The following is a 14,175-nucleotide window of genomic DNA, read 5'->3' as shown; positions in this document are numbered from 1 at the left end:
TTTCACGATCCAGTTTACGATCCATAGATATTTAGAAAAAATAACGAATACAATAAAAATAGAATATACAAAAAAAGATAAAGATAAATACCCCAAAAAATTAAAATAAATAAATAGAGAGATTAGACAGGTAGCAGCAACATGAAGTGCAGAGTGCAAGTGTGCTATAGCAGCATGATAATAGAATTAGAGCAGTAGAAGATAATGTGTCTCAGTGTGGGTAAAGTGACAGTGTTTGTAAAGAGTTATTTGTCCTTGTGTGTCAGTGCAGTGGGTTGTCAGGTTTTTAAGAGTTTAAGAGTCTTACAGCTTCTGGAATGAAGCTGTTTCTCAGTCTGGTTGTTTTGCACTTAAAGCTCCGCAGCCTCCGGCCTGAGGGGAGCGGGACAAAAAGTGCGTGTGTTGGGTGGATGGGATTCTTCCTGATGCAGGTGGCCCTTTTCCTGCATCTGGAGGTGTAGATGTCCGTGGTGCTGTGGAAACTGTCTCCAACAATCCTCTGTGCAGCCTTCACCACCCTCTGCAGAGCTTTCCTGTCTGCAGCAGAGCAGCTTCCATGCCACAAGATGATGCTGAGGCACACAACGCTCTCCACCACACATCTGTAGAAGGAGGTGAGGACTGCGCTCCCGAGTCCAGCTCGTCTCAGCCTCTTGAGGAAGTAGAGCCGCTGATGTGCCTTCCTGACCAGAGTGGAAGTGTTGTTGCTCCAGGTGAGGTTGCTGCACACCTGTAGCTGTCGACCACTTCCACCGCAGATCCTCCAATGTGCAGGAGGGGGAGGTGGGCATGCCGGCTCCTTCTGAGGTCCACAATCACGCTCCAGGTGTTCCACCTCCTGCCTGTAGCTGGAATCATCTCTGTTCATGATGCATCCAACCACTGCCGTGTCGTCCGCAAACTTCACAATATGACAGCCTGGTTGGAGAGGTGAGCAGTCATATGTGAGCAGTGTGAACAGGAGGGGGCTCAGCACACAGCCCTGAGGGGAGCCAGTGCTGAGGATTAGCACTTTGTGCATGTCTGTGTGTATGTTCGAGTTTTATGAGTGGTTTTCCATAAGGCGAAAGGCAGCGTTGGGAAGTAAACACTTGAAACTAGTACAAGCCATCAATCAGTGATTTGATCAGAACTCACAGCAGCTATAAGAATAGAACCTGTTTCTCACTCTACAAGATCCAGCATCGTCTGACGGAGGATTTCAAGAACGTGCTTTAAAGGAAATCACTGGCTTTCAGTCCTGAGGGATTTTAATCGCGAGGCTATTTTACTAAGCTCCATCTCATTCATTTCACTAGAAGCATCCATGATATTAGGAACCGCTCCAGTAGTCACGGAATAAGCTACGGCAAATTTAATATTAATGACTGATTTTCTTCACACTCTGACAAAGACAACTCAATGCAAGCCTTAGTCACCAGGGAGACGTTTAATGGCTGGTAAAATCCGGAATGTATCTACGTCTCTCTGCTAAAAGGCCTACATCCTACATTCTACATCCTGCCTGACCATTTTCATACCTATTTTTATCTCTCGGAATTAATAATGGCTGTTTTTTTTGCGGCTGTGCCGTTAATCCTTTAGCAGGCACAGTAGCTACACAGCAGAGTTTTTCTCAATTCATTTTTGTTCAATAAAAACTCAGTGAAACTCAACCTCAAACCTTCAGTGTGTCTCCAATTACACAACCAACACAACCAACTACTTAAAGCTATACAGAATGTTGATGTAAAAAAAAAAACAATTATAAAATTCATTGGTGAATGCAAATGTCAGGGTGCAGCAGGGAGTGGAGACGGAGAGCGGACGCAAATGCAAGTCATTTATTTACAACACGAACAAACAAACTATAACCCAAAAACAGGAACACTGAAAACACTAAGAACACTGAGAACACAAAAAAAATACAAGCAACCTAAACGGACATAACACTGTTCATGAATCGACAAAGAAAACAGGAAACGGAGAGCTATAAATACACACACAAGGCGGGAAGGGAAACAGGGAACAACTGGGGAAAGGTAACGAGGGGGCGGAACTATGAGGATGATGAAATACAGGTGAAGGCACTAGATGGGGTGGAGACACGGAAGAATACACTGCAGAGCACACAGGGGAGATAAACAAAAAGGAGGGCAGTAAAAACACAGAAACACAACAGGACAGACATGGAACAGGGCCAGGACGTGACAGCAAAAAAGTCCCAAAAAACATTGAGTTGCTCAGTTAAGTTAAATATGTATAAATATGTAAATACGAATTCCTTGCTAAACTGAATTGTATTAGGATTTTGTTGGCGTACGTTTACCAACATTTTTTTTTATAATACAATGAGACATGAGCTATTAATATTCATAATTTGTGCCATAGCCATTATAGCTGAACTCCACTGAAGAACACTGTGCACTGAAAAACTATAACTACAGCTATCTACTGTATACAGCTAGGTTGCTATAAACATTAACTCTGACATCTGTACATGACTGTAATTAAAGGAATAGACATATTTGTCCATAATTTGTGCAAGTGCAAGTAAGTGAAATGCTGAAATGTTTCCGGTTGACTGACCTTCATTTTCTTTTTTTTCTTTTTTTAGTTAGTTGAGCAGTTCTTGCCATGCTATGAATTAGAACATTACTCAAATAGCAGGCATGCCGCTATTCACTGTATAACCAACTCTACCTCTTCAAAACAGAACTGATGCTCTAAAACACATTAAGAAGCAAGAAATTAAAGGAATTGACTCCTGAGGAGTTCAGCACAGCTGTTAACTGAGAGCCATACCAGGTGCTTCAACCTCATAAAGTTGACTGAGAAAATATCAAGATCTGCAAAGCTGTCATCTAAGCAAGAGGTGCTACTTTGAAGAATCTAAAATATAAAATGGTTTTATGTAACACGTTTTTTGTTTACTAAATAACTTCATATGTTTGGATGCAGAATATTTTAAAATAATGACAAAAACTAACCACTTTTAATTTTAAGATTTCTTTCTGTTTTAAAGTTACCTTGTATTGTGCATCATTCATGAAGATCATTAAAAAGGTGATTTTCAGGGTTTTTTTTATATCAGTCTTACCTACGATTGTTTTTCGTTTCTTCACTACGGGTTCAGCCACCCACTGTCTCAGAGCTCTTTGGAGTTTAGCGCTGACCACGCCTACATTGCCCTCTGCTGACCTGTCTGGAGGAAGCTCCACTGAGAGAGACAGCAGAGCTGCATCAGCTTCAGCTTCATGGAGGCCTGTAACAGAACAGTTCAGAACAGGGTGTATGACAGTATGTACTTACTCTTATCATGATGAACACAAAATGCATCGTTTAGATTTGAGTTGAAATCTTATTGTTTTAAAGGAAAAATCTGCACTGAACACTGATATTTACTAAACACAGATATTTAATGAAACACGTGATCCAACAGCAGTGAACGCACCAGGCTCCATCTCTACAGTCAGAAGAGCCACATCATCGTCCTCATCGGAGAGGGGGCTGAGATTGACGGAGAGCTTGGTCAGAGTGCTCCACCTGTTTCACGACATTAATAAAGAATAAAGCAGCATCTTTATCTTTGGAGGTTACGACATGTTTACACAACATGTATTTCATTTCAGAGCAAAAGGAGAGAGAAGTAGATAGCATCTTACCATTTTGAACAAGCATTTGCTTGGACAGCACCCCACTTATCCCAAACGCAGAGGGCAGCAGGCATTAGAATGGACACCCAAAGCCAGCAGCAGCTCACAATGAGGGACATGAAGAGGCCGAAGTCGTGCACCGCCGGGATCTGATAATGCATCGGTGTTAAAAGGTCAGAGATTTTATCATATTCTATTATTCATCCCGAATTAGCTTTTAGGTTCCCTCTATCCTCATTATCTAGTCATTAAATAAACATGAGCTTGTGGCCCCAAGGAGAAGCCCTGTAGTTAGCATGTACGCTCTGCCATAGATATAGGCTCTTGTTTTTTTTTTTTTAGTGCTGGTTTTACTTAGAGGTTGTTACAGCTCATTTCATCATTCGCCTCTTGTTTTCTGAGATGCTACTAAGTGTCTGTCAACCTGAGCTTCAATTACACCCCCTGAGCTTATTCGTCACTTCAAAACAGCGAACGCTCACAACTTTTGACTTTGTGTTTCTTACCCCCTTCATCACGACACACTTAAAATGATAGTTTTACCCTTTGTTACGAAGCCCCGGCTTTCTATACAAGAACATCTACGGGTATCTGAAACGACACTGTAACTTTTGTTCATTGCACAAAAGAAATCACCATTGGAATGGCGAAAACCGTTCTTCCTGTAATTGTGCTTGTCGGTCAGGTGTCAGGAGCTGTGAGAGAGCGGTGTTTTACTACCTGGGAGAAGGCGTTAGCTGCGTAGGCAGCTGCTGTGGTGAAGGAGGTGAGGAAAGTGGCTCGGCCCGCCGTCTTCACCGTGTAGATCATGCGCTGCTCGGCACCTGACACGTGAGCTGCCTGTCTGAACGTACTGATGAAGACAAACACATCATCCACGCCTAGCGAGAGAGAGAGAGAGAGAGAGAGAGAGAGGTCATTTGTTTGATCATCTATAGCAGGGGTGTCCAAACTTTTTTTGTTGGGGGCCAGAAGGAGAAATATATTTGAAGTCACGGGCCACACTCTGTTATAAAACAAATAATGAAATATACCACTTTAAATAATACATTTTCCTGATTATTTCATTTACACACCATTTTACTTGACTTACTATCTTTATCTTTGACAGTGTTGTGTAAACTAAGATTTTTCAAATTGATGTTTCATTTCATGATGTCTCTTAATATAAAACTCCTTAATTACGGCAACTTTTAGACTCTTTGCCCCGTTTTTCTGCGCTAGAAATGTGCACCCTCTCCGCTTTTAGACTCTTTGCCCCGTTTTTCTGCGCTAGAAATGCGCACTCTCTCCGCTTTTAGACTCTTTGGCCCGTTTTTCTGCGCTAGAAATGTGCACCCTCTCCGCTTTTAGACTCTTTGCCCCGTTTTTCTGCGCTAGAAATGTGCACCCTCTCCGCTTTTAGACTCTTTGCCCCGTTTTTCTGCGCTAGAAATGCGCACTCTCTCCGCTTTTAGACTCTTTGCCCCGTTTTTCTGCGCTAGAAATGCGCACTCTCTCCGCTTTTAGACTCTTTGCCCCGTTTTTCTGAGCTAGAAATGCGCACTCTCTCCGCTTTTAGACTCTTTGGCCCGAATTTCTGCGCTAGAAATGCGCACTCTCTCCGCTTTTAGACTCTTTGCCCCGTTTTTCTGCGCTAGAAATGCGCACCCTCTCTGCTTTTAGACTCTTTAGCCCAATTTTCTGAGCTAGAAATGCACACTCTCTCCACTATTAGACTCTTTGTCCCGATTTTCTGCGCTAGAAATGTGCACTCTCTCCGCTTTTAGACTCTTTGGCCCGATTTTCTGCGCTAGAAATGCGCACCCTCTCCGCTTTTAGACTCTTTGCCCCGTTTTTCTGCGCTAGAAATGTGCACTATATCCGCTTTTAGACTCTTTTGCCCCTTTTTTCTGCGCTAGAAATGCGCACTCTCTCCGCTTTTAGACTCTTTTGCCCCGTTTTTCTGCGCTAGAAATGTGCACTCTCTCCGACACCTAGCATTCAAACTTTGAATCTCACATTACAAAAACCTGCTTAACAGCGGGCCAACTTTTATTCTATTTCTAAAATACCTCGCGTAGTTTGGACACCCCTGATCTATATCGTCGCTGTCCAATGAAAAAAACGTATCATTTTTGTCGATTTTTAGTTTACTTTATAATTTGAACAGACAAACTGTCCCTCACACTGTGCCAAACTTTCTTGATGAACAGACCAATAGAAACTCTTCAAAGTTACCTGAAATTAACTCTTTTTACATTGACTTCCATTGCAAGTTTACAAGGTTTTTTTCTCTCTCCTGTAAAGTTGCTGTTTTGGAGATGTTTGGAGTGTTTTTCATTGGACAGCGACGATATATATACAGTAATAGTCAAAAGTTTGTAATGGTTTTCAGTTAACAGCTGTGCTGAACCTGTCAAGAGTTAATTACTTGCGTTTCTTGCCTCTTAATGTGTTTGAGAGCATCAGTTGTGAAGTTGTGAAGAGGTAGAGTTACAGGTATACAGTGAATAGCTCTATTTGAGTAATGTTCTAATTCATATTTCATATATTCAAGAACTTTTTACTCAACTAAGTAAAAAAAGTTACTTTTAAAAATAAAGGTCAAGTCCGGTCAATCAGAAAAATCTCAAGAACTGTGAAAGTATGCTTAAGTGCAGTCGCAAGACAATCAAAAACATTATGATGAAACTGGCTCTCATCAGGAGCGCCCCAGAAAAGGAGCACCAAGAGTAACCGCAGTTGCACAGGATAAGTTCATTAGAGTCACCAGCCTCAGAAAAAAATGCTTCACAGAGTATTTTGGTTTGTTTAACACTTTTTAAGTTACTACATGATTCCTTATGTGTTTATGGATGTTTTTAGTATTAATTTACAATGTAGTATAAAAATAAAAACATTTAATGACTTTTTTTGACATTATCCATGCATGGGAATCTTGCAGTTGTCCTTTACAATTTCTAAAATTTATGATGAATGATCTAACAATACTCCAGAATGATTTGGAATATATTTATATATATATATATATATATATATATATATATATATATATATATATATATATATATATATATATATATATATATTATTTATGTTTGTGAATATGTATCTGTGAATATTTAATATTTTAATGAGCAAAAGACCAAACAGTCAAACGCTCATAACAGAAACATTCTTTTTAACATTTTAATCAGAATTAGTGGTTATTAGTTTTGTTTTGTTAAATTTAAAGTAAAAATAGTAGAAATAGAAAATTAGAACACCATGCAAATGTTTGGGCACCCAGTGAGATTTATGCTCTTATATAATTTGAAACACGTTCTCAGACATTACAAAGCTTGGTAAGGCTCTGGCTTGGGCCAGGAATGCAAATATCAAACCAGACCCAACAATAAGCAGCAAATGGCTTCTCTAAGCAGCTTCCCAGCATTCTGACTATTTTAACTGATGCCCAGAAAGTCATGCCCCAGTTATATGCTATTAAAAAAAATTAAGCAATGCATTCTTTGGTACTTCTTAAGTCTTCAAAGTAGTTAGGAAACGGCAGGGTAACAGGAATAAAGGAGGCCATGAAGCTGAGCTTATACAGCTCTGGAAAAAAAATAGGAGACCACTTCAGTTTCTGAATCAGTTTTTCTGATTTTGCTACTTAAAGGTATATGTTTGAGTAAAATGAACATTGCTGTTTTATTCTATAAACTATGGACAACTTTTCTCCCAAATTCCCCAAATAAAAATATTGTCATTTAGAGCATTTACTTGCAGAAAATGAGAAATGACTGAAATAACAGAAAAATGCAGAGCTTTCAGACCTCAAATAAAGCAAAGAAAACAAGTTCATATTCATAAAGTTTTAAGAGTTCAGAAATCAATATTTGGTGGAATAACTCTGTTTTTTAATCACAGTTTTCATGCATCTTGGCATGTTCTCCTCCACCAGTCTTACACACTGCTTTTGGATAACTTTATGCCACTCCTGGTGCAAAAATTCAAACAGTTCAGCTTGGTTTGACGGGGTAGTTTTCAATTTGGTAAAATCAAGGAAATACATCATCATTAAGTGGTCTTTAATTTTTTTCCAGAGCTGTTTTATACAATATCTTCGCTCCAGTTCTATGAAAGTGTGGTCATTTGAGGATAAAATGATTATAAGGGAAGTAACGTGATGAAGTGAAGCGGCCACGTTCAAAAATGAACCCATCACACAACCGCAGACATGGCACCAGGAGAGGATAGCTCCACTGATTTTAAAAGAACCAGAGATCGGTGCTCTGGACCTTGTACACTTGACCAAACATACCAAGCCCACAAAGCTAGCGCTCCCGGGTCTAGAAAAAAGGATGGTCATAATTTACCTTTCTACTGACGATGACTCAAGGTCAGCAGGACTAATGCCTCCACCTGCTTCTGACACTGCTGGTCTACTACAAAGGAATTAGAAGGCTTTTCATGTGGTACATCACGCTTGGCAGAAGGCTGAATGTTGAATCACTCTTCTCTTGGCAATCCAGACCTGATCTGATCTCCAGATGATGTTCTACAGTATCTGGTGCTGGAGTACATGTTCACCCTCCCAGCATGCAAAAAACATTACACTGCCAAGGCTTCAAGCCGGGTGAAGCAGCGGGAAACAAAGCGGCACTGCAGCAGACAGACGTTCAAGGTTGTTGAGCAGTAGAGCGGGTATAGGTATGCGCATAACCTCAAAAGAAGATCCGGACAGAGATATTCAAGACACTGCCTCTGCAACAGGTGTTTGAAGTGATCTCCGAGGGAACTGGCTAGTCCCCTAAACAGTCTGGCTTAGGTGACCGATAGTCTGACAGTGAGGGCAGAGCAGCAGGAAGCCAGAGACTGGAGAGCAGCAGCTACTCCAGCTCCTGTGGGGAAGGCTACAGGGGATATATCAGCCAGCCAGCAAAGCTGTCAACACCATCTGAGCCCTAATGTGTTTAGAGTACTTTGTTTATACTTAACAGGACTGCAGTGAGAGAAGCACATTTTTCAAAGCGAGAAGGGCTTTAGTGTTTTAGCCAAAATCACTGCACTTAATTTATGTACTAACAGGATGTGAGGGAGGTAATGTTGCCTTAACCATCTGCTACATATGTTAGATAACTATAATAAAGAGTGCATCACTTCTGGATACACTCTTCTGCAAGGACTCACCTTCATCCATCAGGTTTGTTTCAACATAATTAATGAATTTTACTGCTGCATTCTGCCTCAGTTTTACCTTAAAATCATATTGATGCTCCATTAATTCTGAATTGTAACATCTCGAATTGTGCTACTCAAGGCTTAATATGCTGCTAATTGCACTATGTAACCTTGGCAAAGTGAAAGTGAAAACCCTAAAAGAACCATGTAATATTGTGAAATCCTGTATTTTACTATAATTTTCACAAAATTCCACATGATTTTGTCACTTCAGATTATAGTTCTGTATGTCTAAGCTTTTCTCAACAAATGCATGTGAAAAGCATGTCCTTCAGTTCAGAGGGGGCCTCAAAGTGTAAATGTTACTTCTCAACTGTATGAAAAGCTCATTAGCAAGAAATGCTAATTATCCTACAACGCTATAATAACTGATTTATATACAACCCCAAATCAGAAAAAAATATATTAAAGCAAAACAGAAAACGAAAAAAAGTGAAAAAAAAAAAAACATGAATTAACTGTGATTAACCACATCTTTTGGAAAGCTGAATTTAATTTCACTACCAGCCTCACTCAGGCCATTTAAATAGAACCTGTCTGACAACATGAAGCAGGATAAAAGACCTCAAAAAGCAACACATTATGCCTCGATCTTAAGAAATTCAAAAACACATGTGAAAACAAAGTTATTGGCATCTATCAGTCTAAAAACTGTTACAAAGTCATTTCTGAGGCTTTGAGACTCCAGCAAACCACAATGAGAGCTGCTATTCACAAATGGAGATAATATGGATGGTGGTGAACCTTCCCAGGAAGGACCGGCCTACAGAAATTACTCCAAAAGGGCATGAACAATTCATTCATGAGGTCACAGAAAACCCAGAACAACCTCTAAACAACTGCAGGTCTCACCTGCCTCAGTTAAGGCCAGAGTTAATGTTTCAATAATAAGAAAGAGACTGGGTGAAAATGGTGTCTATTGGAGAGTTCCAAGGCAAAAAACATTGCTGACCAATGAGAACACCATGGCCCATCTTGACGATTCGCAGGCAAGTACTTGTTCACATAGTGCCAAATTGGTTTGGATGGATTATTTCCCTTTTTCTTTTTCATTAAATCATCATATAAAAACTGCTTTTTATATTTACTCATGTTGTATTTGCCTATAATTAAAATGTGTTTGTTAATCTATACAGAGTTGTGTTTACGTCTACTTTCAGTTTTAGTTCATTGCAGACAGCATGAAGCCAATGTGTATTTTATTCAATTTTTGGTTTAGACAACTAAATTTGATTAATTAATAAACACCCATCCCAGCATTTCAGGCTTGCGGCACATTCAAAAAAAGGGACATGAAATGTTGCTATTCCTCCCTATAACACTTAAAAGACATTTTGGCACTGAGGAAAATACATGATGAAGTGTTTTAGGTTTTTACATTACATTTAGGTCAGGACTGCAGGCAGGCCAGTCTAGTATCCGTAACCTTTTTTTTATTCTACAGCCATGCTCATGTAACCTGTGCAGCATGTGGTTTTGCATTGTCTTTTTGAAATAAAGGAAGAATGGATCTAAAAAAGATGTGCAAATACTCACCAATGCCAATGATGACGAAAGCGGCCACACCATTAAGAATGCCCAGGTACTCCACCTTAAACACCACATGATAGACGAACAGAGCAACCAGGCAGCTGAGGCCAATACTAGCCAATCCAACGAAGGTCAGAAACACTGCGCACAACACAGAGAAAATACATTGGCAGAAGAACTTAATAAAACATTTTATTGGAATTTATGCAAGATTTATATGTACTGTACAGGCCTAAGAAAGCTGCTGTAAGGGAAAGAACACGAACATCAGCATTCTCTGTGGTAATGTTGTATTGGCTGACCTTGGAAAGGGCTCAAAGAAGTGCAAAGGGAATTAGACCCATGGGTTATGCTATAAGAACTTTTCAGAGCATGCTGACTGGCGCTGGTGCAAAATCTATTAGAGTGCCCCCTAATAGCTTTCCACCAAAAGCCACCAAGTGCTGAAACGCTCCCTTTGCAAACTTGGTTGGGAATGTGAGAAAGTGCTCAGGTCATGCTCGACAGTTCAAGGAGGCTTTTTAAAAAGTGCAGAGGCCAGGTTGTGTAATTCTCTAGAGGACGAGCGAGGCTTTTATAAAACATATGTTTCGCTTGTTTGTAGCATCTGTTGCATTAATAGCGTATAGCTGAAGGAACGAGGGTCTGTTAGGAGAAAAAAACTAAAGAGAATAAAGGGTGATTTTCTGTTTTCCATGTTCTTATTTGTAAATCGGGAAAACGAGTCGTTGTCAGAGTTAAAGTAACACTTTTCTAGGAGTAAAAGTTCAACTACTACATCACACAAGGAAAGTACATCTTTCTTTTTGGCTCCTGGCATTGTTTATTTTCGTTATGTGCATGTCATCCCACTCCTCAGCAATACTATACTCATCAGAGTGTAGTATTACTGACCAGGACTTCCCATTGAGTATTTAGTTCATTTTTAAAAAGGTGTGTAACGGGGGCTCCTGAGATGCCACTATGACTAGGAGATCACTGGTTCGAATCTCGATCATGCAGCTTGCCATTAACTGCCAAAGCTCTGAGAGAGCACAATTGGCCTTGCTTTATGGCATCGCATCAATGTCAAAAGTTGAGGGGCGCAAAAATGCAAGTTGGGGGCGCAAAAATACCAAGTGAAAAAAATTAACCAAATGGAATCATGTGCACGCTGAAGAAAATGTTGCTCTCGCGCTTCATTTTTCTCCTCTCGGGTGTTTTTTTTCCTCGCGCGCTGTGTAAATTACCTGCAGCAGCAGTTTGTGCTCGACTAAGATTTTTGCGCTCGAGTTTTGAGAGGGGTGGTTTTGACAGTTTGGGGGCAGGGTCTGGCTCTCCTCCCTCAGCGAACACTATTGGCAGATATCTCCAGCTTTCATGACGGACCGCCTACCTCCACAAGCCGGAGGAGGGCGGGGACAGAAGGAGGGCAGGAGAGTTAGCTAGCTGGCTATGCTAACATCCAAACAGCCCGTTCTCTGGCGCGACCCGCTCTGTCTGCCCAGGTTTACTGCCCAAAGTGATCGCTTGCCGGCTTCGGGCTGACAGCGCCGGAGAGCGGGTTGTTTGTATGTTAGCATAGCCAGCTAGCTAACTCTCCTGCCCTCCTTCTTTCTCCGCCCTCCTCCGGCTCGTTGAGGTAGGTGGTCCGTCAAAAACCAATAGAGTTTGCCGAGGGAGGCGACCTGACCCCGCCCCCAAACTGTCAAAACGACCCCTTTCAAAACTCAAGCTTTTGACATTGATGTGTCGGCATAATTGTGTTTTTTAACAGAACATCATTAAGCAGTTATTGACTGTATGATTTTACTGTTAAAAATGAAGAAATTGGAGACAGACTAACTTCAGAAAAAACTACAAAAATCTAAAACTTTCAGACATTTTTCTCTAACTCCAGATTACCCAACTCAACTCAACTGTCCAGTTTCACATGATTCACAAATCTACTTAGTCTTACATGAGAAAGAAGTGAGGACGTAGACCAGCACAGTGATGCAGGCCCCACTGAATAACGCCAGCAACATATCGCTGTGGAAGGTCTTTCTGACCTCATCATCGAAGAGCTCCGTGCCCCCGTACAGCACCTTCACCTTGCTGGGAAACAGATGGAAAGAGAGAGGTGTGAAAAGAAAAGAACAGCAGGGACATGAAGGTAAGCGAGATCAACGCAGAGCAGATCGCCGAAGAGAGAAATGAGAAGTGACTCATAAGGACATGACGAAGGGTAGAAGAGTCAAAAAGAGAGAAGGAGACGGATCACAGCAAAGAATATTAATAGCTGGGCAGAAGAAAAATACACAGATTATCTTAATTACATCAGTGTGCACAGTGAGCCCATCTTAAAGGAATAATTATGTGATCATTACAATGATGTCGTTTATTATCTACTCAGCCTTTCAATCAAAGAATTACCAATGTCATCCAGAACACCACGTGATGTTCAAAGCTCAGGAGTCCCTAATGTTATCAATTAGGAAGATCTTTACATTCAAATGTACAGTAACTGACTGACATTGTCTTAAAAATTATAAAGACAAAGGTTTTAGGAAATCTGCTCACTCGTTTTGGCTAAAACTAAAGGTATTTATAAGGATAAAGGTTTTATCCTGCTTTTGGTTTTGGTTTTATCCACTGTCTCTACTGTGGGAAGGCTTTTAACTAGATTTTGAAGCATTGCTTTGAGGACTTGATTGCCTTCAGTGACAAAACTAAAGAAAATGTAATTATCATTATACCACAGACAGTTTCCCCCCTACAATGTCATTGGCTGAGAGGTGTTCTATGAGTTCCGTTATCAGCCGGTAATGCACTGTAACCGAAGCTTTCTATGTATTACTCTGCCACATACAGGTAACCTAGCAATGATTCAGTGCTTACAAGCCAAACAGCGCAGCTACAAACAGAGCAGCAATTAAAAAAATAACTATTTTAACAGTGAACAGCGATAATGGAACTGTGGTATAATAGCAATAATACACTCAATGTTTCTGCAATAACGTGTAACACTGACACTGCTTTGCTGACCTACCGCACTCAGCCTGCTGCCTCGTGCCTATGACCCCAGCACAGCTGTGCCAATATAACATGTTATAGCACTCCCTCTCATGTATTATGCTTAAATTGTCCTGTAAGGAGTGTCCATAAAGATTGGACATATAGTGCAGATTATGTAGAGTGATTTCATACGAAAATATCAGCATTCTGGCATCACATTTTACTAGACAATTAAACTTTTAATTAAATGTTTAACCCTAAAATTCACGTTTTTCACAAAGTATATAATATTCTAAAATTATATCTTTTCTATATATATTCAATATATTGCAGAATTTTTGTTGCCCCCCATAACACTGTAAATTCTACCTCTACAAATATTATGGTTTGATACTTTTGATGTTGTTTTTAGAACGTATATTAACACATTTTTAAATTTCAGATCAAGCTCATCAAGCTCAGGGTTTCCAACTTGTTTTCATTTAAAATGTTGGTTAAGAAATTTTTTCGTGTTAATATGTGAGTACATTTATATATACTTTATATATACAGTTACAGAAGTAGCCAGAGTTTGTCAATAATCCAATCAAAGGTTGTATGAACTCCGCTAATCAGATATTGGGAAATGAGCAGGTACAATTTTGATTGGCATAGGTAGATTTGCAACCAGCTAATTAATCATAAAATAAGATATGATGCATTATGTAAAACCCCAAGTTCATGCCCGGTTTCTTTTATTCCAGGGGTGTCCAAACTACGGCCCGCTGGCCATTTGCGGCCCGTTTCCTTTTTTGGAGCGGCCCGCGAGGTATTTTAGAAATAGAATGAA

At 40.2% G+C, this 14,175-nt stretch overlaps 1 protein-coding gene across 3 annotated transcripts in view; it reads right to left on the bottom strand.

Annotated features, from left to right (window-relative positions):
- The window catches only part of disp3 (dispatched RND transporter family member 3), a 99,199-nt gene that overhangs the window by 37,226 nt on the left and 47,798 nt on the right, over positions 1 to 14,175 (bottom strand). For all 3 annotated transcript variants that reach the window (XR_007441357.1, XM_022671124.2, XM_022671125.2), the window contains exons 4-9: positions 12,310 to 12,446; positions 10,377 to 10,511; positions 4,356 to 4,516; positions 3,645 to 3,784; positions 3,434 to 3,525; positions 3,080 to 3,244 (exon numbers count right to left, since the gene is read on the bottom strand). Coding sequence is in view for 2 of the 3 variants with exons in the window: in XM_022671124.2 (XP_022526845.2) it covers positions 3,080 to 3,244; positions 3,434 to 3,525; positions 3,645 to 3,784; positions 4,356 to 4,516; positions 10,377 to 10,511; positions 12,310 to 12,446 (830 nt within the window). In the remaining variant the exon portion in view is untranslated. The remainder of the gene's footprint in view (positions 1 to 3,079; positions 3,245 to 3,433; positions 3,526 to 3,644; positions 3,785 to 4,355; positions 4,517 to 10,376; positions 10,512 to 12,309; positions 12,447 to 14,175) is intronic.

This window comes from Astyanax mexicanus, chromosome 12 (genome assembly GCF_023375975.1).
Source record: "Astyanax mexicanus isolate ESR-SI-001 chromosome 12, AstMex3_surface, whole genome shotgun sequence".
NCBI lineage: Eukaryota > Metazoa > Chordata > Actinopteri > Characiformes > Acestrorhamphidae > Astyanax > Astyanax mexicanus.
The sequence above is the reverse complement of the archived record's forward strand: the minus strand, read 5'-3'. Positions and strand labels throughout refer to the sequence as shown.